This window comes from Pleurodeles waltl, chromosome 8 (genome assembly GCF_031143425.1).
Source record: "Pleurodeles waltl isolate 20211129_DDA chromosome 8, aPleWal1.hap1.20221129, whole genome shotgun sequence".
Lineage (NCBI taxonomy): Eukaryota > Metazoa > Chordata > Amphibia > Caudata > Salamandridae > Pleurodeles > Pleurodeles waltl.
In genome coordinates, this window is record NC_090447.1 from 467,264,270 (window position 1) to 467,286,468 (window position 22,199).

The 22,199-nt window shown below is 48.2% G+C and overlaps 1 protein-coding gene across 1 annotated transcript in view; it reads left to right on the forward strand.

Moving 5' to 3' along the window:
- The window catches only part of LOC138250052 (interleukin-1 receptor-like 1), a 637,768-nt gene that overhangs the window by 417,289 nt on the left and 198,280 nt on the right, over positions 1-22,199 (forward strand). The window contains exons 6-7 of the mRNA XM_069204432.1: positions 9,073-9,138; positions 22,038-22,170. Coding sequence (XP_069060533.1) covers positions 9,073-9,138; positions 22,038-22,170 — 199 coding nt within the window. The remainder of the gene's footprint in view (positions 1-9,072; positions 9,139-22,037; positions 22,171-22,199) is intronic.

Below are 22,199 nucleotides of genomic sequence, written 5' to 3' on the forward strand. Positions count from 1 at the left end.
GATAATGTGGCGTTCTTCCATTGTCGACAGGTCCACCAGCGGTCGGTACACGGGAGGATTCATCCGTCTCCTCGCCCAACCCAGCGGACGGTGCCTAGGAAGGACAACATGGAGCACACAGTCAAGCAACCCACAGGTACGTACTCACAGCTAGCACAGTAAACGATTCTCTATGCAGTGAATGGCGTGTCTGAGTGGCTATGCAAGGCCTAGGCCTGTGTGACGCAGTTGAAATTGAGCCATGTGGGCCCTGGAAATGGCGGCTGCCTGACCTGTGAAGTGTGACAATGGGATGTGAGGTCAATGCGCTGGCGTGGCACACCGCGGCGGGCGGCGGGCGAAGACCGCGGCGCGAAGCCGCATTGGTTAACATTGAAGCCTATGGGTTTCAGGAGCCAATGGCGAAGGGCGCCGGCGGTGGCGGGACGCACCGCCGCGGTACGCACCGCCGCGGACGTGACCGCCATTTTCTATCTACTTATCCACTTGCGACTTGAACTTTCACAGGAGAGGACCTATACTGCAAGTGTTGCTGTGACCTCGGTCTGGAAGGGACAATGGCTGCTGCGCCTGGGGAAAGGGCCCCTGCCTTCACTGGAGAGGAGTTGGAGAAACTTGTGGATGGGGTCCTCCCCCAGTATGCGCTACTCTACGGTCCTCCAGACCAACAAGTGAGTTTAATTCAATCTGGATTTGGGGCCACTGGCTGGCTTGGGGGCCTGGCGGGGGGCCTGGCGGGGATGGGGGGCATGTTGGGCCTGGCGGGGGGCATGGCGGGGGGCCTGGCGGGGATGGGGGGCATGTTGGGCCTGGCGGGGGGCATTGCGCGGGACATGGCGGGGATGGGGGGCATGTTGGGCCTGGCGGGGGGCATGGCGGGGGGCATGGCGGGGATGGGGGGCATGTTGGGCCTGGCGGGGGGCCTGGCGGGGATGGGGGGCATGTTGGGCCTGGCGGGGGGCATGGCGGGGGGCCTGGCGGGGATGGGGGGCATGTTGGGCCTGGCGGGGGGCATGGCGGGGGGCCTGGCGGGGATGGGGGGCATGTTGGGCCTGCGGGGGGCCTGGCGGGGATGGGCGGCATGTTGGGCATGGCGGGGGGCATGGCGGGGATGGGGGGCATGTTGGGCCTGGCGGGGGGCATGGCGGGGGCCTGGCGGGGATGGGGGGCATGTTGGGCCTGGCGGGGGGCATGGCGGGGGGCCTGGCGGGGATGGGGGGCATGTTGGGCCTGGCAGGGGGCATGGCGGGGGGCATGGCGGGGATGGGGGGCATGTTGGGCCTGGCGGGGGGCATGGCGGGGGGCATGGCGGGGATGGGGGGCATGTTGGGCCTGGCGGGGGGCCTGGCGGGGATGGGGGGCATGTTGGGCATGGCGGGGGGCCTGGCGGGGATGGGGGGCGTTGGGACACTGGCAAGGAAAATGCTGACAAACTTGAACGTGGTATTTCTCCCTCCCTGTACGTGTCACATAGGTCCGCGCCCATGAGAAGATCGGGATTTGGCGTGCCATCGCCAAGGAAGTCCGGACCCTGGGGGTCCACCATCGACGGGGCACCCACTGCCGCAAGAGGTGGGAGGACATCCGCCGCGGGACCAAGAAGACCGCCGAGTCTCTGCTGGGGATGGCCTCCCAACGTAGGCGGGGTGCCTGCCGTCAACTGAGCCCCCTGATGTTCCGGATCCTGGCGGTGGCCTACCCTGATTTGGATGGGCGCGTGAGGGCAGCACAGCAGACACAAGGGGGTGAGTACAAGCATTATCTACTCTGTTGTCGCGCAGTGGAGGTGTCTGGGTGGGGGAGGAGGGCTGGGGGTCCCCCTAGGCCAGGGCGATATCTGTAGGCTGGGCACCCCCGTAAGCCCCTGTGTCCCCAGCCACCACCCTCAGTAGTTTGTCAGTACAGCCATCCCTGGGCCGTGTCATCCATGGGTGCAGTTGTCAACTCTAGGCGTGTAGGGCATGTTCCACGGAATGCGTAGCGGACCCCAAGTGCGCAACTTAGTGCAGGGGGCATCTGTGTCTGTCATGTCCGCTAACTGTACCGGAGATCCATGTACTCAATATCCCTTTATTTCTCTCTCCCCCCCCCTTTTTGTTTGTCTTTCTGTGCTTGTGTGCATCAGCATCATCAGGCGGAGGAGAAGTGGCATCGGGGCAGGAGGGAGCTGCATCTCACATGGCCCAGGAGGGCCATGCCACAGAGTCAGACTGGACCAGTGAGACGGAGGGCGAGGGGAGCTCCACGACGGGGACGACTGGACCCTGCAGTGACACGGACACGTCCTCGGAAGGGGGCTCCCTTGCGGGGGTGGCACCATCCGTGCCCCCCGCCATTACAGGTACAGCCGCCACCCAGCGCACCATCTCTGCCCTCCCAGCAGCCCCTCAGCGTTCGCCCCGTGCCCGCTCTGCCAGGAAGCCGGGCATCTCCTTCGCCCCAGGCACCTCAGGCCCTGCCCCTGTTACCCCCGCTGCCCTCAGTGAGGAGGTCATTGACCTCCTCCGAACGCTCATTGTTGGGCAGACTACCCTTTTGAATGCCATCCAGGGGGTGGAGAGGGAGGTTCATCGCAGCAATGCGTACCTGGAGGGCATTCATTCGGGTCAGGCTGCCCATCAGCGATTGTTCCAGGCTCTGGCCTCAGCACTGACGGCAGCCATTGTCCCTGTCTCCTGCCTCCCTCTACTAACTCCCTCCTCCCAGTCTCCTGTTCCTCTGCCTGTCCCACCCACACCATCAGACCAGCCTGCACACACCTCAACACCCAAGAGAAGCTCATCCAAACATAAGCACCACAGATCACGCAGACATTCACACACGCAACATTCCGATGCAGACATGCCAACAGTCACTACCACCTCTGTGACCCCCACCTCCTCGTCTCCCTCCTCCCTCCCTGTGACGTCTACACTCACACCTCCATTCACCTCACCATCAGCCAGTGTTTCCATCACCAGCACACCCTCCACTCCAGTCCGCACACATGCAGTCACCACCCCCACTGCCATTTACACGTCCCCTGTGTCCTCTCCCACTGTGTCTGTCACCCCGTCTTCCACACCACACAAACGCAGTAACAGCCATCCACCTCACGACAGCCTATCCCTCCTGCACCTGCACCCAAAGACAGCAAACGTGACTCACCTACAACCACATCCTCTCCCTCCACTCCCATTCCCACTGTACCTACCACTCTCCATTGTCCCAAGAAACTCTTCCTCGCCACTACTAACTTCTTTCCTGACCCTGAGCCCCCCCCCCTCCTTCTCGTCGGGGTAAGAAGAGCACCTCAGCCACCACCAGCCCTGCAGCCCCCTTGACAAGGGTGCAGGGGTATTGGAGCCCGCCAGCCCGCATGTCTGGATCTTCGCCCAGCAGCAAGGGGACAGCCAGCCCACCCCCTGGGAAGAGGAGCAGAAGGCGGAAGGGGCGCCGCAGGAGCCCACCTTCTACATCCCCCCCGGACACCACCCAGAGACAGTCACCAGCCACAGCTCCAAAGGGAGGAAAGGGCCACAGGCCCACGACTAAGGAGGGCAAGGGCAGCAAGTCGGAGAGGTCAGGCAGCAGGCCTGCTGCCCAGGAGGAGCCCACAACCCCCATAGCCGCTGCCCCGGGAGGAACCGGCACAGCTGCCCCGGGAGAGCCCACCACCCCCATAGCCGCTGCCCAGGGAGGACCCAGCCCAGCTGGCCAGGAGGGCCCCACCACCCACAGCCCAGGTGGGCATTGAAGGAGCACCATCCCCGCTGCCCAGGAGGGCACCACCAGGCAATGAGCAGTTGGCCATAGACCGGCCGCCGTCTCCAGAACCGCTGAACTGGGCCCCGCCGTCTCCAGAACCGCTGAACTGGGCCCCGCCGTCTCAAGAACCGCTGAACTGGGCCCCGCCGTCTCATGAACCGCTCCGCTGGGCCCCGCCGTCTCAAGAACCGCTGAACTGGGCCCTTCAAGGCAAGGAGCGCTGAACTGGGCCCCGCCGTCTCAAGAACCGCTGAACTGGGCCCCACCGTCTCAAGAACCGCTCCGCTGGGCCCCGCCGTCTCAAGAACCGCTGAACTGGGCCCTTCAAGGCAAGGAGCGCTGAACTGGGCCCCGCCGTCTCAAGAACCGCTGAACTGGGCCCCGCCGTCTCAAGAACCGCTCCGCTGGGCCCCGCCGTCTCAAGAACCGCTGAACTGGGCCCTTCAAGGCAAGGAGCGCTGAACTGGGCCCCGCCGTCTCAAGAACCGCTGAACTGGGCCCCGCCGTCTCAAGCACCGCTCCGCTGGGCCCCGCCGTCTCAAGAACCGCTGAACTGGGCCCTTCAAGGCAAGGAGCGCTGAACTGGGCCCCGCCGTCTCAAGAACCGCTGAACTGGGCCCCGCCGTCTCAAGAACCGCTCCGCTGGGCCCCGCCGTCTCAAGAACCGCTGAACTGGGCCCTTCAAGGCAAGGAGCGCTGAACTGGGCCCCGCCGTCTCAAGAACCGCTGAACTGGGCCCCGCCGTCTCAAGAACCGCTGAACTGGGCCCTTCAAGGCAAGGAGCGCTGAACTGGGCCCCGCCGTCTCAAGAACCGCTGAACTGGGCCCTTCAAGGCAAGAACCGCTGGCCCTTTGGCAGACGTGGCAGGGCAGGATCTGTCTCGGGCAGGGCTGCAGGATGTCCTCTGGCCAACTTGCCTCCTCCAGTGGCAGTGGGGTCTGTTATGGACTGTATGGACCGTGGCTTTGCACTCCCCAGGATGGCCCAGTGGGCAGGCCACCCACTGTATGGACTGTTTGGACTGTGGCTTTGCTCTCCCCAGGATGGCCCAGTGGGCAGGCCACCCACTGTATGGACTGTTTGGACTGTGGCTTTGCTCTCCCCAGGATGGCCCAGTGGGCAGGCCACCCACTGTATGGACTGTTTGGACTGTGGCTTTGCACTCCCCAGGATGGCCCAGTGGGCAGGCCACCCACTGTATGGACTGTTTGGACTGTGGCTTTGCTCTCCCCAGGATGGCCCAGTGGGCAGGCCACCCACTGTATGGACTGTTTGGACAGTGGCTTTGCTCTCCCCAGGATGGCCCAGTGGGTAGGCCACCCACTGTATGGACTGTATGGACAGTGGCTTTGCACTCCCCAGGATGGCCCAGTGGGCAGGCCACCCACTGTATGGACTGTATGGACTGTGGCTTTGCACTCCCCAGAATGGCCCAGTGGGCAGGCCACCCACTGTATGGACTGTTTGGACTGTGGCTTTGCTCTCCCCAGGATGGCCCAGTGGGCAGGCCACCCACTGTATGGACTGTTTGGACTGTGGCTTAGCACTCCCCAGGATGGCCCAGTGGTCATGGAGTCCCCTCGTGGATCTGGCGTCGTGTACTCAAGTGGCTGAGGTGCCCCCCCTTCCCTTCCCCCTGAGGTGCCTGTCCTATTTTCTTTCTGATGCCCCTGCAGTGTTCTCTCCGTGGAGTTCTTGTCGTGGGACTGGGCCTTGCCCCTTTGCACAGGACCCCTGTGATCCACGGACAGTGGTTGGACTACATTTAGTAGCTGTGTATATTTTGTACATAGTTTATTTATTTATTGGGATTACTGGTGTACATATTTCAATATATCTGCCCGTTTATGATCTCTTATTTTGGTCTTTGCATTATTTCGGAGGGGGGTGGTTTGTGGGTTGTGACAGTGATCTGTGGGAATGCATTGATGTGTGTGTTGTAGTGGGTGTGGGTGGGTGGGTGTGTGCCGGTAATCTTTTCCCTCCCCTGTGTCGTAGGTGCAGTACTCACCGATGTCTTCCGCGCCGCCGGGCGTGCTCCTGGTATATGAGCAGGTATAGGAGTGCGGGGATGACCTGCAACTCTGGTTCCATACTGCCGGAATCTCGCGTGGAGTGCGTAGAGGTGAGCGTTTTCCCGTTCGTAGTCTGTTTCCGCCGTGTTCTTATCGGCGGTGCTCCCGCCCCGGAAAAGGTGGCGGATTGGTGGGTCGTGATAGGGTGGGCGGTACATTGTCTGCCGCCTGGCTGTTGGCGGGGACCGCCGCGCTGTTTGTTTGTACCGCCGTGGCGGGCGGAGTGTTAATACGGCGGGCTGCGTTGGCGGTTCCCGCCAGGGTCAGAATTGCATATTTTAGACCGCCGGCCTGTTGGCGGCTTGGCCGCCGCTTTATCACCGACCGCCAGGGTCAGAATGAGGGCCTAAGTGCTGTGATCAACAGGTGATATTTGAGTTTCATTATCATGGCTGTAGTTTCTACACCATATACTATGGCCTTACAGGACAATTAAATATTCCAAGGAGGGAGTACTTAATTATGACTTGTTTTGGGGGTCAGAGCACATACACTAGGCAATGAATGGCCACGCCACAGTAAGTGCACAGTCTAAGAAACAGCAATAAAATTCTGCAAATTTCAGGGTGGCCCGACAAAAAGGAGCATTTTCTCACACAGAAAGGGAGAAGGCCATCCTTATCACCTTTTAGTCAAAGACGTTGGAAAGTTTCTCATGACTTTCATTGAGACTGTTGATAATACTTGTACATTAGTCAACTGTTTTACTGTTTCTAAACAGCTTTTGGATGATGTGTACAGTTGATCATTTTCCAATTTGACATATGCTCATTTGACCTCAATGATATGTTTCATTCTGTAGTGAGGATGTGGTTTTGTCTATGGATGTGTGAAGTTAAAAAACTTTTATGTTGCAAATTTCCCCAAATTCTTATGAAAATGATGATTACTTCACAGTTCATGACATATTCAGCCTATGCATTTCACAGCAAAAACTTTGCATGCCACTAATTCTGACCCCTAATGCGCTGTGTTGTTCCAAGGGCTCATCTTTTATTGTTAAATTCCACTGAGTTACAGTTGACCAATCTTTTAGGCATTAGATATTACCTTTTGGTACAATAGTTTTCTAGTAATAAACATGGCCACTGCCAACCAAAGTGTCCCTCTCATTCATGCCATCTTCCATTGACAATCCCACATCATCAGATTCTTTATTTATTGATGTAAAAACAAACTTCCACTTAGAAAGAAACTGTTGGACCTGGCCCTTTTTGCAAGGGTATCCCCAAAGGTTTGCCTTCTTCCTACTATTTTTTTTAACCTGTTTATGTTGACTTTAGGGCTCTGGCCACTTTACTGGTGCTAACCAGTGCTAAAATGCACATGTTCTGGTGATTGGGTTATCCATGATTGGATTCTTTGATTTACTAGTAAATCAAATGCTACTAGTGGGCTTGCAGCACTGATTGTGCCACCCACGTGAGTATCCCTAGAAACATGTCTCAGACCATTGGAGTATCTGTGAATGTAGTTTTAAACTGCCATTTCGACCTGGCAAGTGCATGGCCAAACCTTCTTTTTGACTTCTACAAAGACTTCTCTTTGCCTGCTTCAAAGACAGAAAAGTACTGGGCCTCTGATCCCAAAAAGTTAGAATCCTTCTGGACTGAGGACATTCTGCCAGGAAGAAGAGCTGGATGCTCCAGAATGGACTGCCACTCTGCCTGTTACTTTGCTGCACTGGCTTACTGCTTACTGCTTTTGTCCTGAGAGTAAAAGGACTGGACTTTGCTTTCTACAGCCTGCTTTCAAAGGTTCTCCAAGGGCTTGGAATGAGCTTGCCCCTGTTAAGAAGTCTCAAAGACATCAAAGACTTCATCTGCCCGTGCCTGGGACCTCTTGCTGACTTGCCAAGTGGTGCCAGATCCAGTTCCTAGGCCCTTGGGAGTGAGTTCTGGGTAACCAAGAAGCAACAAGCGCATCGACTCCAGAACGACTTTGGGATTGGCACCACTGTCCGACTCCACTCCACTGCCTGCCCCGGAGCTGTGGTCCCCGCTGAGTGCAATGACTGCGACTGACGCTGCAGGCCAGATGCCGCTGCAGTGCCTCTGAATTCCCACCACAGAATGATTTCCAAGTGCTGTGTCACCAGCGTCTGTGACACCCGACTCTGCTGCAGTACCTATGGCCCCATGGTGTGATCACAACACCATGAAGTCAACACCTCATGTCTTGACCTGCTGGATTCATTGACCCCGCCTTGTCATAGGGAACTGATGCCTCACTACCAACGCTGCATCACCTCCCCTGCAACTGTAAGCAACTGACGCCTCACCTCCCCTGCCTAGCAGTAAGGAACCAACACACACTGGCTCCAGCTACGCTGCACCTCGTTGACTTCATGCAACATCTTTTTTTCCTGTTTTTCCAAGGTACTGTGCCTGGGTTCAGTGCAACTTGGTGGCTGGCCCACAATCCAGTCGGACTGTTGGGAATGACTCCGTCAAGACGTTGCGATAGTCAGAGTTGTAGCTATTGTGTTTCGAAGCACTATAATAAGATTTAATCTTTGAAAATGGGTATCTTTGTTTGTGTATGTTGGCTTTTTGTAATTTGGGTCTTGTTTTACTGATATAAACATTGTTTTTTTCTAAGCTGGTGTGGAGTACTTTTGTGGTGTTTTCACCATGTTACTATGTGTGTGTACAAATGCTTTACACATTGCCTCTGAGATGAGCCTGACTGCTTGAGCCAAGGGGGTGAGCAGGGGTTATCCTAGCTGTGTGACACCCGCACCCTGATGAGAGTGAGGGTTCTTACTTAGACAGGGTGCAAACCAGTGCTAACTAGAGACCCCAGTTCTGACAAAAAAACAAATCTAACCATTAATTTCCATTCATATATCAATTTTCCTCTGAGCTGTCCAGGAATTTCTTTTGTGCAGGATAGTTTTGGATTGGTCTTGAAAATGAGAACTTCATGAAACATTAATTACTGTACTGTTTATTCATAGTCATTTTTATGATTTGATATATTTTTCAAAAGAAACCCAATTTGATTAAAACGTATTTGGGGCATTCCATCTTCAGACTACATTGCCAATATTAATTGAGTGGACCTATGTCGTAAGCTCCTTTGAGTCTCTGAATATACTTCATCCATTCATATTATTTTAAAGGTATGTTTTCAATGTCCAAAAGAAACCATCTTAACACTCAAATTTAATTTTAGAACTTTGGAGGTGGATCCACAAAATTTCTACTTGTTTACCAATTTTTCCTTTTTTCATCCTTTATTTCTCAGCACCTTCTGCAACAATATTTCCAGTATTTGCAACCCCCAGAAATGATACTATCGAAGTGGAGCTTGGTGAGTATATCCATTCCCAGAATCATAAAAACTGTCTCTGGTTTAACACTGTCCCTTCAATAAAGCAGTGATTCCACAATGGGTGCTCTTCTTTGTTTTTTATACATTTACATAAATAAAATCAAAATGTACTCTATTGATTTTTTTATGCACTTAAATGACTATTGTGATGTAGATTTTACACACCTAGTCGTTACAGTCATGTTTCATAGGGGATGCTAGTGCCTAACATTTATGAATTTCTAATTGGTATCCTTTACATCCTCTCTAATGAGGTTTCTAGACAGAATATCAGAATCAAAAACATTGTAGGACAAAATATTGTGTCAAGAATATTGAGTACAAACATATTATGAAGGTAAGATTCTATATTAAAGCAAAGTTTTGCTATTTATAATTCCAAATATATGTTCCTCGATGATATATATGACTTCAAGATATGTGGATGGATGTGAAGCTAAGAACAGTAATCTCTATTTATCTATTTGCAGTTACCTTCTCGATATTTTGGCCCTTGATATTTTTGCTGCAGTATTCTGTCCACATTTTATTGTTGTTTCCAATATTGTCTCAGTGATTCTCCAATGGTTTGATTAGGGATGCTCTGTTAAATTGTATGTGAACTCCACATCTTCTGGAGATAACAATACCAGTGGTACCAGTAACTTCTAAGGTTAACACAGGTGTATGGGTTGTTCCCTTATGGTCCCCTGAGAAATGAAGACTGTCCAGACTAATTGCTAATTCTGCATTTGAGTCCTGGGGTAAATCATCTTTTTATACTGTTTCCTGTTTCTTCATGGAGATTTTGCCTGCTTGAAACTAGTAAATCTATGGTAGAAAAACACAAGGGGCACGATTCAAAAACGTAACTTAAACGTTTGTGTAAGTTTACACTTTTGAGTAATGTTAAACCTGTCAGCCTTAGAGTGGTCTTCCTCCAAACCTTTTGCCTTCACCCCTCCCATAGTTTCTCATCTCGTTTTTGCTGGTTTTAGGACTCTGCACACTCTGCCATTACTATTCCATGTTGAAGTGCTAATGCTGTCTCCCTAAAACATGGTGGAATTGGCTTGTACCCAATTGACATATTTAATTTACTTGTAAGACACTGGTAGAGTGGTACGAGGGCCTCTAAATTAAATGCTACTACAGGGCCTGCAGCACTGATTGTGCTGATCACTTAGCAGCCCTTCTAAATATGTCTCAGGCATGCCATTGCAGCTTGTGCTTGCAGGTTTAAGCTGCTGTTTTCAACCTGACAAAATAAAGCTTTTGCCATGCTTAAACCTTCCTTTTAATACATATACGTCACCCCTAGGGTAGGACCTAAACAGCTCAGAGGGCAGGGTGCAGTATATTTAAAAAATTGGACATATACATTCAAGTGTTATATTTCCTGGTAATGAAAAACTCCTAAGCTTGTTTTTCACTACTGCAAGGCCTATCTGTCCCATAGGATAACATTGGAGCTACCTAATTACATTTAATATGTTTTTTGTCTTTCAATTGGAAGCAGGTAGACAGGTAGACAGGTCGAGTTTGGTGTATAAATAATTGTAAAGCCCTCTTTAATGTTAAAGCCAGATTTGTAATTACAATTCTGAAAATGCCACTTTTAGATATATACTGAATTGGGGGGTTGGCCTTTTTTACTCAGCAAGGATGGGCCACTTGAAAATCAAAATCAAACAACGATAGATACCTATGTTGATAATTATTTAGTCCACGCAGTTTTTTTTAAAGTGAATAATTTTTTTTATTTTTTATCTCATAGTTAATTAGTTAAACCTTTAGTTAGTTTAAGCAACACATTTCTACATTTTCCATATGATTAAGACAAAAGCCGCACTTTTGAAAATATTTTAAGCCCATGAACTCAAAAGACAAAGGACATAAATCATATGTCATACATCAAAACAATAGAAAAACGCGGTATTATGAACACAATTACATTATACCAGTCGTTAATTCAAGAAGTGAATGGAGTATTTTTTTTAAGCACGCTCCTTATTTAAACACCTTTAGAGGGGTTGTGCTACCATTTTGTTTGAATAGATCAAGGCTTCCAATGTTCCTTTTTGGATCGCCTTTGTGTAGTTATTGATTTGCGCCAACTCCCTAGCGCAACATGTTCAAATTGTTTCGAATTCCTCCCATTATGGATTACCCTCAGGACCAAGACTGCTTACTAGACTGATGTTGGTGTTGGACTACAAAAACATAATTAAAAACATTTTTGTATACTAGTTATTTCAAAGAAAGGGGCTCTGTGTTATCTTTGCATTTTCATTTTTGACATTAACTTTTTCCTTTTTTAAAGGGATGTTTTGTCCAATGTTATGTCCAAGGATTGCATCAAGTACTTATAGCCATCTGTGAGCTTTGTTCCTTCATTTCTTTACCTTAGGTTTGAATTTTAGTTTGCAATCACCAATTTTTTTATGAGTGTAAAGAAAGAAAATATTAAATCTCATCTTATTCCAGGTTTGTTCACATCATGTTTGAAACATTCATAGGTTACTTTAAGCTTTGCTGTGCCACTGTGTTAATTATTCATTTCCAACTTAAATTCAATTGCCTTACAGGCTAAGTGCAGTCTTTCTCAACTTCAATCTGTAGCTCCACGCCAGGCTAAAAGGATATAAGTGAATGCATTTGTTTCCTTATCTTTCAACAACGGGTTCAGTATAAAGGCCTAGGGTTCCTTTCATTCTGCCATCACTCTGTTTATGTGCTGCCTTATTTACATGTAGTCTGTGACTTTATGTGTAACTCAGATAAGATGTATTTATCTTTCTCTCAACCTTCTAAACCAAAGTTTCAACTTGTATGGCTAAACACAGGTTGAAAACTGAGCTTTATTAGTTATCAATCACTAAGTCCTGTTACACTGTTGTGTCGCGGTTTTCAATGGTCTTACCGTCAAAGCTGAGAGGCGTAGGGGAACGACCCTTGTTCCGGCAGGTTCTGCTCTGGCCGAGGTAGGGGCGACCCCTTCCAGTAGCCACGGTGCTGTTTGGTATGAGCAAACCACTACAGTCCGTGCCCTCCAGTAGGAGCCCCAGAGGAAAAACCCCCGTAGGGTAAAAAACCTCCACAGGAACTCCCTGAAATGAAAGGGGGACACCAGGGCGTTAGGACCAAGGAAGACTGGAAAACAAGGCAGGACAGGAACAGACAGGATTCGCAGGAGGAGACCAATCGGAGCGTGACTACCACCAAGGAGTGTTGCAACGCAATGAACAAGCAATTGGAATCCCCTTATATATCAACGGACAGGAAGTGGGAAACAGGAAGTAGAACACCACCATCTTGGATTGGGGAGAAAACAACAAGAGTGAATTAGGTATGTGTGTAAAACAATGCATGCTGGGCAGACAGGAAGTGGTCAGCATGCTGGGAAGAAAAGAGACGAGTATAAAGTACCCCAAGTGTAAGGGTTCGGTTTGTTCCAGGAAACACCGGTAAGTAAATGACAGGAAACGGACATGTAAGAAAATTAATGTTGAGCGCAAACTGCGCTGATGCGGCCATGCCTGAACCCCCTCGGGGTCTCAGACTTTGCCGCTTCTGCCTTTACGGCAGAACTTAAAATATGGCAAGCGGCGAGTGCCGCAACCCCTAGACCGGCTCCCTGGAGCCTCCATGGCTCCCGCCCGGGCCGCAGCAACCCCCGCGACCTGAGCGTCGGCCGCGGCGCTCTCTGTGACCCGGGCGCCGGCCACGGCAGAAAAAACGTGCCGCTCCGTGGTAACCAAAGCCCGCGGCCGCGGGGAGCGCCGCGGCATAACAGTATGCCCCCCCGAGGCCCCAGGTTTGTGGGGGAAGAGCCGAAAAAAGCGGCGGAGCAAAAGAGGAGCATGGACTGAAGAGGCATCCTCCCAGGAACACTCACTCAAAGGGTATCCCTTCCAATGAATAAGGTATTGGAGGCGCCCATGGAAAAACCGAGAGTCACAGACCTCCTGAACTTCGTACTCAGGCACATTGTCAACCAACAGAGGAGGGGGACAGGGCAACTGCCTATGAAAAAGATCAGGACGGTAGGGTTTCAATTGCGAGACATGAAATACCGGGTGGATCTTCCATGTCCGAGGTAGGCGAAGACGCATAGACACTGGGTTGATTTTCTTGAGAATTAGAAAGGGACCATAAAAGCGTGGTTTGAATTTGTTTTGGGTGAGTCGGAGAGGTAGGAATCTAGAGGAGAGCCAGACCTTATCATGGACCTGATATAGAAGAGCCGCACAGCGTCTCCTATCTGCTATCTTCTTCATGCGGGACTTGGTGGACACAAGGTTGGAATGGATAATTCGTTGTATACCCCGTAGCTGTCGAACGAAGGAGGAGATAGCGGGATGATTGGAGTTGTCTCTCAGGGGAGTTGGGAAGGCCCTGGGATGGAAACCATAAGAGCCATAGAAAGGAGAGACTTTAGAGGCACTGTGTAGAGAGTTGTTATAGGAGAATTCTGCAAGCGGTAAGTAGGGAGCCCAATTACTTTGTGTAGCGTTACAGAAGCTACGTAAGTACTGTTCGAGACCCTGATTGAGTCGTTCCGTTTGTCCATTGGTTTGAGGTTGGAACCCGAATGATAAGGCCACCTGGATCCCCAAGGTCTTGCAGAATTGATTCCAGAATCGGGAGATATATTGAGGACCCCTGTCCGATATAATAACTTGGGGTAACCCATGTAGCCTGAAGATTTCTTGAGTAAAGATCTGACTTAACTCCTTTGCCGTTGGTAACTTTCTCAAGGCCGTGAAGTGGGCCATCTTGGTGAAGGAGTCCACAGTTACCATTATGACGTGGTTTCCCATTGAGGAAGGTAATGCGCACATAAAATCGGTGGATATGGTATGCCATGGGCCTGGGGGAACAGGTAATGGGCGGAGTAACCCCACAGGTCTGGTTCGGGGTGTCTTGGCTTGAGCACATGTAGGACAGGATAGCACATATGCCTCAGTGTCAGCCTTGAGAGTTGGCCACCAGAAAGAGCGAAGCAAAAGATCTTGAGTCGCTTTCATTCCTCGATGACCGGCAATAGGGGAATCATGGCACATGCGTAAGGCTTCGATTTGCACTGTTTTAGTGGGTAAAAACAGGGCCTTATCACGATAACAGTAGTCATGATCTATATGCAGCTGTGGACGTAACTTTTTTAGTTCTGTTTCGTGAAGACGGGCATATTCGGACTTGACTTGATCTAAAAAAGTCTGTGCTACCCCTATGATTTTATTGTTGTCAAATAAATTTTGAACCGCCGAATCACCGCACCCAGGATAACGTCGGGACAGGGCATCCGCCAGGATGTTCTGAGAACCAGGGATGTAGGAGATATAGAAATCATATTGGCTGAAGAAGAAGGCCCATCGAGTCTGCCGGCTATTTTGGCACTGGAAATTTCTTAAGCACTGTAGATTTCTGTGATCGGTCCGGGCTTCAAAGGGCTCCTTTGATCCCATCAAAAAGTGTCTCCATTCGGTGCACGCGACCTTTAAGGCGAGTAATTCGCGTTCTAGCACGGAATAGTTTCGCTCAGAATCAGATAGAATGTGTGATAGATAAAATACAGGGTGTTCTAGGTCATCATCGTCTTGTTTTTGTAACAAGGCAGCCCCAATGGCTCTTTCTGAGGCGTCTGTGACAACAATGAATTGTTTGCTGGTGTCTGGGTGTCGAAGAATAGGGGCTTGAATAAAGGCTTTCTTTAAGTCCTGAAAAGCTGACTCAGCGCCTGGTGTCCAACAAAAACCTTTCTTTAGATGTTCCTTTTTGAGGGTTTGAGTAATGAAGCTGGTTCTCTGGGCAAAGTCTGCTATGAACTGTCGGTAGAAGTTGGCTAGTCCCAGAAAACATTGAGTCTCCTTGATGGAAGAAGGAGATGGCCAATTCAATATAGCCTGTACTTTGTCTGAGTCCATGGCAACTCCGGTTTGGTTTATACAGTATCCCAAGTATTTTACTTCTATCTGATCAAACTTGCATTTTTCAGGCTTACAGAACAAATGATGTTGTCGGAGTCTCTCTAAGACTTGGCGAACGTGCTTGGAATGTTCCTCTGGATGAACCGAATAAATTAGGATATCGTCAAGATACACCACCACTGTTTGTTGCAAAAGATCAGAAAAGATAGAATCCATGAATCTTTGAAAGATGGACGGGGCATTAGTGAGTCAGAAGGGCATTACTCTATATTCGTAGTGACCAAAAGGTGTTCTAAAGGCGGTCTTCCACTCATCACCTTCTCTGATTCTTAGTAGATGATAGGCTCCTCGGAGATCCAGCTTGGTGAATCTCTGGGCTCCTCTGACTGCTTCTAAGATGTCATTGATGAGGGGTAACGGATACCGGTCTTTGATAGTGATCCTGTTTAACCCTCTGAAATCGATACAGGGACGCAGATCTTTGGTTTTCTTTGGTACAAAGAAAAGAGGAGCCCCGGCGGGTGAAGAGGAGGGAGTTATCAACCCACTTTGTAGATTCTCATCTAGGTACTCCTTCAAAATTTGTTTCTCTGGTTCTGTGAGAGAGTACATCCGCCCAAAAGGAACTACGGTGTCTGGTTCTAAAGGAATGGCACAGTCGTATTCTCTGTGGGGTGGCAATTCAGGCTTTTCAGGCTTCTGGAATACATCGATATAGTCCTGATAATGTCTGGGAACTCCCTGTAGGACATTAATGGATCCTCCCACCTGAGAAGGTGCTGTTGAGAGACTTTTTGGGGACCAATAATCTCCGGCCGGATAGCAGTGGTGTTGACAAAAATGGGAGGATAACGAAATGGTTTTGGTTTCCCAGTTAATGTAAGGATTGTGCCGTGCAAGCCATGAAATTCCCAGGATCATGACGTGGTGTGGTGATGAAATTAAGTCAAACGAGAGAATTTCCTGATGTTTTCCGAACTGTAAACAGAAGGTAGGGGTGGTGTATTGTACAGGTCCAGAGGCCAAGAGTGACCCATCAACAGTATGTACCTGTTCTGGTACTTCTTTGGGTATTTGTGTTATCTGTCGTTCTTTGGCCCAGGTTTCATCTAAATAGAGGCCACTGGCTCCGCAGTCCAATAAGGCCAAAGTTCTTTCTTCGCGGCCATCAGTTAAATGGAGGGTAACTGGTAAGAGAAAAAGAGCAGTTCCTTCCTCCCTGGAAGAGCAAATAGAAGGTATATCACGATATCCCGTCCTCACCCTTCTTACTGGGGACGGGAGGTTGGCGTTTCCCAAGGGCTTGGTTGGACGAATGGGGCAAGCGCGAATTAGGTGACCAGCTGCACCACAATATAGGCAAAGCCCCTTCCTTCGTCTATGTTCCCTTTCACTGGCAGATAAAGGTCCGCGAGCTGTGTCAATCTGCATGGGCTCTTCCTCGGTATTCCCTTTGGATTCAGGACGGACTTCCTCGGTACGATGGGCGAAGGGACGGGATGGTACTGAGTGAGAAGGCAAACGACTCTTCTTTTTCTCCATTCTTCGTTCATTCAACCGATATTCTATCGTTAGTGCCTGGTCCATCAATCCTTTGAGGTTTTCTATCCTGGCTGAATGTACTAGTTCATCTTTGATGTCCTCTCTGAGACCTCTACGGAAGAGTGTCACCAAGGTACGTTCCACCCAGGTTGTTTCTGCAGCTAATTGTCTGAAACGGGTGATGTATTGTAATACATCTTGACTCCCTTGTTGGACTTCGCAAAGAGCCTCTTCTGCTGACGCCTCGAGTCCAGGGCGTTCAAACATCTGTTTAAAAGTAGTGATAAAGGTGGAATAATTAGATAGACAGGGATCGTTTCTGGTTACTAGAGGTGTGGCCCAGGCCAAGGCTGGTCCTGATAAGGCACTAATCAAATACCCCACCTTGGTCTTATCTTGTACAAATTGCGAGGGGCGAAAGGCAAAGTACACCGTCAAGGCATCCAGGAATTCTTTTAATGTGGTCGGATCCCCGGAAAATCGAGGTGTAGAGGCGGCTACTGCAGGGACATCTGTGGTCCTGCAGGCAAAGGCTTGTCGATAAACAGTATTCTCAGTACGTAATTGCTGGAGTTCTTGAGCCTGTTGTTGTATCGTCGCCAGTAGGTCCTGGTTAGTAGGTTCCGTGTTTGCCACTGGGTTATCCATAGTTCCGGACTGCAACTGGAATTTTTGGCGTTGCAATCTGTCGCGGTTTTCAATGGTCTTACCGTCGAAGCTGAGAGGCGTAGGGAAACGACCCTTGTGCCGGCAGGTTCTGCTCTGGCTGAGGTAGGGGCGACCCCTTCCAGTAGCCACGGTGCTGTTTGGTATGAGCAAACCACTACAGTCCGTGCCCTCCAGAAGGAGTCCCAGAGGAAAAACCCCCGTAGGGTAAAAAACCTCCACAGGAACTCCCTGAAATTAAAGGGGGACACCAGGGCGTTAGGACCAAGGAAGACTGGAAAACAAGGCAGGACAGGAACAGACAGGATTCGCAGGAGGAGATCAATCGGAGCGTGACTACCACCAAGGAGTGTTGCAACGCAATGAACAAGCAATTGGAATCCCCTTATATACCCCTGGACAGGAAGTGGGAAACAGGAAGTAGAACACCACCATCTTGGATTGGGGAGAAAACAACAAGAGTGAATTAGGTATGTGTGTAAAACAATGCATGCTGGGCAGACAGGAAGTGGTCAGCATGCTGGGAAGAAAAGAGACGAGTATAAAGTACCCCAAGTGTAAGGGTTCGGATTGTTCCAGGAAACACCGGTAAGTAAATGACAGGAAACGGACATGTAAGAAAATTAATGTTGAGCGCAAACTGCGCTGATGCGGCCATGCCTGAACCCCCTCGGGGTCTCAGACTTTGCCGCTTCTGCCTTTACGGCAGAACTTAAAATATGGCAAGCGGCGAGTGCCGCAACCCCTAGACCGGCTCCCTGGAGCCTCCATGGCTCCCGCCCGGGCCGCAGCAACCCCCGCGACCTGAGCGTCGGCCGCAGTGCTCTCCGCGACCCGGGCGCCGGCCACGGCAGAAAAAACGTGCCGCGTCGCGGTAACCGAAGCCCGCGGCCGCGGGGAGCGCCGCGGCATAACATGTTGGGATGAATCTTAACTTTTGCAATTTAAAATAAATTATTTTTCAACATATAAATCACCTTGTATTTGATACTTCCTTTTCAGTTAATGAAAAGTTTCTCGTCTTCTCACTGGTTGTGTTCCTTAGAGGCAGTGTTCTCTGCCTCATGGTCACATTGTTAATTACACTTGCAATGTTGGTTTTAGGACTAGATCTTAGTAGTTGACTTACTGATCATGGTAGGGGCATTCTGGTCTTTGTGTTGCTTAGTACGATTAGTGCCCTTTATGTCTCCAGTTTTTAACCTTGCTTTTGGTCCTTACGTCACGGTATGATGTGTCATTGTTGACTTGCCGCAATTTTCACTGAAAGTTTATTTCACCTTCTTTGACAATGATGCATCTGATCCTGGATGACTCCTGGAATATTCAATTGTTTTACCAATTTGTGAATATTTATATTCCTTCTGGTCCAATTATAGTCGATATAATGCAGACATTCAATTTAATCCCGTAGATGTAATATTAAAACACAAAATTAGATATGCTTCCTTTTCTTGGAGAACTGGCTCTAGATCACCGCCTCTTGGGTTTGGCTGGACTACCATCAATACTGCACATTTAAAGCCCTTTTCACTGTGTCCTGTTGATATGAAGTGGATAACGATTGGTGCCATAATTGCCTTTGTTTTATCTTAATTTTATGATGGACAATTCTTAGTCTGCTCTTATAGATTTTTGGCAGGGACATAAGTTCTCTAAATTTTTTGTTCTACAGTTGGAAAACGTGGTGTGCCTCCATTTGATATTCCCCATTCGGAATTCTGTGCCTTCTATTGTTTGGCTGCATGTCACACATGTTGCACACTTGTGATGTCTTTCCAATGGAGCCACATTAAAATGTTGCCTCAAGTTGTTTTTTTGCTTTTTCTGAGGGATGTATGCTCTGATCAATGGTCTACTAATGACTGGATTCTTCTTTAGTGCAATTTGCCAGTTTTTCATATCGATTTTTTGAAAGTTATTTGTTTGGGGGCAATATGTGGACATGCAGACTAGCCTGCCCATTGTTGGTTTCCCTCTCTTTACTAAGAGGCCTTTCTTTGGCATGTACCATGCCAACTTGAGTGAGTGTTTTCGAATACCATTTTTCCTTTAATTTCTCTTGTAAAAAAGCAAAATTCTCAAAATAATCTTCTCTTGTTACAATTACATCCTATCTTTATAAATTGCCCACAGGGCATATATTCTTTAAGATATTGGGGGTGGAAGCTTCTAAAGTGTACAGCATTATTCTTGTCAGTTGGCTTCTGGAAGAGTGTTGCAGTTAGCTGGCCTTCAATTACATTTACTTGTACATCTAAAATGTCAGTGTGCTTTCATGTTTAGACATGCTGAATTTGATGTCCAGGACTCTAATGTTCAAACACTTATGAAATTGGTTGGGGGGTTATTTCTCTCCAGTCCTTATAAGCCAGGCATCATCAACGTATCTGAGCCATTTTGTTTTGTTGTTCTGAAAAATATTGTTGTTGTATATACAATTTCTTCATATAAAGCCATGTACAATACCGCCATTTACGTTACAAAAGAACATCCAATGGCGGTCCACTTTATCTGAAAGAAGAAGTCCTCTTCAAGTTTAAAATAGTTTCTTTTTAGTGCTAGACTTCCTAATTATAAAATGAATTGTGTGGGAACTCTGGAATGTATCCTCATTTTGTGAGATTAGTTCCAAAACTAAGTTACACCCTGAGACCATCAGTCTTCCTTGGGTATTCTTTTCATCTTTGTGTATCTTTGATAAGAAGTACATGACCAGGATTCTTGGATTTAGCTTTTTCAAGAATTCATATTCCTTTGGGCCAATATAGGCACTGTCAAGTGCTTCTTGTAAAATTACAGAGATTTCTGTGTGGATGCTCTTAGTTGGATCAGTATTTATTTTGCAATAAAATTATTTGTCTAATATTTGTCTGTGTCCCTCCTTGATGTAGTTTTCTTTGGACCAAATCACTACCGTACCACCTTTATCTGTCTGTTTGATAACAATTGTTTTGTCATTTTGAGGATCTTGTAGTGTTTTTTGTTGATTGTTTGTTATGTTCTTTTTACAAAAATCACTTTTATTTTAGAGTTGGCTCAGGGCAGAAAATAGATCTTATTCAAATGCTACCAAGAAACAAAGGCAATTACAGCACACATTGTTAGCCACTTCCCAGCGACAAGACACAGTGAAAAGGACTTTAAGTGAACCTTATTGATGATAGTCCAGCCCATCCTAAAAGGTGGAAATCTAGAGGCGGTTCTCCTACAAAAAGAAGCACATCTAATTTTGCATTTTAATACTACAGCTATGGGATTAAATGAAATGTCTGAATTACATTGACTGTAAAGTGGACCAGAAATAATACAAATATTCACAAGTTTGTCAGACAATTGAATATTCCAGACGTCAGCTAGAATCACACACAATGTTGTCAAAGTTTGTAAAATGAACTTTAAGTGAAAATCACGGCAAGACAACAATGACACGTCGTACCATGATGTAAGGACCACAAACAAGATTAAAAGGTGGAGCCATAAAGGGCACTAATTGTACTATGTACTACAAAGACAAGAGTGTCCCTGGATAATCAGTAAATAAACTACTAAGGTCTAGTCCTAAGTCCACCTTACACAAAAAGAGAGCTGAAAGGTGAAACCTTCACAGATCCTCCCAACATCAAAAAAGTATACAGAAAAGGTGTGGAGGAAATGAAATCACTCTATGAGTCACAACCACTTAGGTTGTGATTCTGTCAAAATGTTCTTGGAGCTCTATTCAGGACTGATGCGTTGGAACCTATGCAGGGAATTCCTCCTTATGGAATAGGTGGTCTCACACACCTAATAGTATGATGCTTCATTCCAAAGGAGTTGGAATTAAGATTTGGCAGAATAGCCTGCACCCCGTTAAATTTTGGCAGGCAATACATGGGGGAATTTTTCAGAGAAAAAGGCTCTGTAATTACAAGAACATGGAGATTGCGGTACGTTAAGTATTAAAATCCACAGGGTATTCTGCATTACTGGCTAAGATTACTAAACAGGTGCTATTAATAGCTGATGAATGTTGACCCAGTGGTATCAAATTTTGTCAAAAACAGATTCGGAAGAATTGTAATTAGGCCATACAAGTCTATTTTACTCTCTATCCAGTCATTGGCTTGATGATCAATGAGATCAGCAGTTGTAGAGGCAGCTCCATAAGTATCAAAAGATAAGCCAGGAGTAGCATCTGCTTCCATGCTTACCCATAACTGATGTCCAAGGTTGATAATCCTTACTGGTAAGGCATTATATGACAAAAGTGAACAGCTCCCTCATACTCGAAGCAAGAGACACAGGGCCTGATTCTAACTTTGGAGGACGGTGTTAAACCGTCCCAAAAGTGGCGGATATACCACCTACCGTATTACGAGTTCCATAGGATATAATGGACTCGTAATACGGTAGGTGGTATATCAGCCACTTTTGGGACGGTTTAACACCGTCCTCCAAAGTTAGAATCAGGCCCACAGTGTTTCTCGGCACTCTTTCACTGCACTGCATGCTTTTAGCATGATCAAATATAGCAAGCCCTACATTTCAATTTAAGTATAGTATAAGTTTAAGTAGATGTGGAATTGATGAAGTGATAGGTGATGTAGAAGCTGCAATACTTTAAGTGTTCAACAAAAGCAACTCTGATATATTTTATTGCTATAAGATTACTATCTTCTCTTTAATTAGTAGGTAGAAGCTATGTATTTATTTACATCGTCCACTGGTTTCCTTTTATCAATGACAATATTTTATACTTCAACTTCTAATTTTTATTAGGTTCTTCTGTAAATATTGCATGTTCAGCATTCCTTGGGTATTCCAAGCAAATAGCAGACTTCATCTTGTGGGATGTGAATGGAAACGAGGTGAAGGCATCAGAGTCATCACGATTTCGTGTCCACACTAAAAGGTACAGTTCTCATCTGTGATTGCATCTGT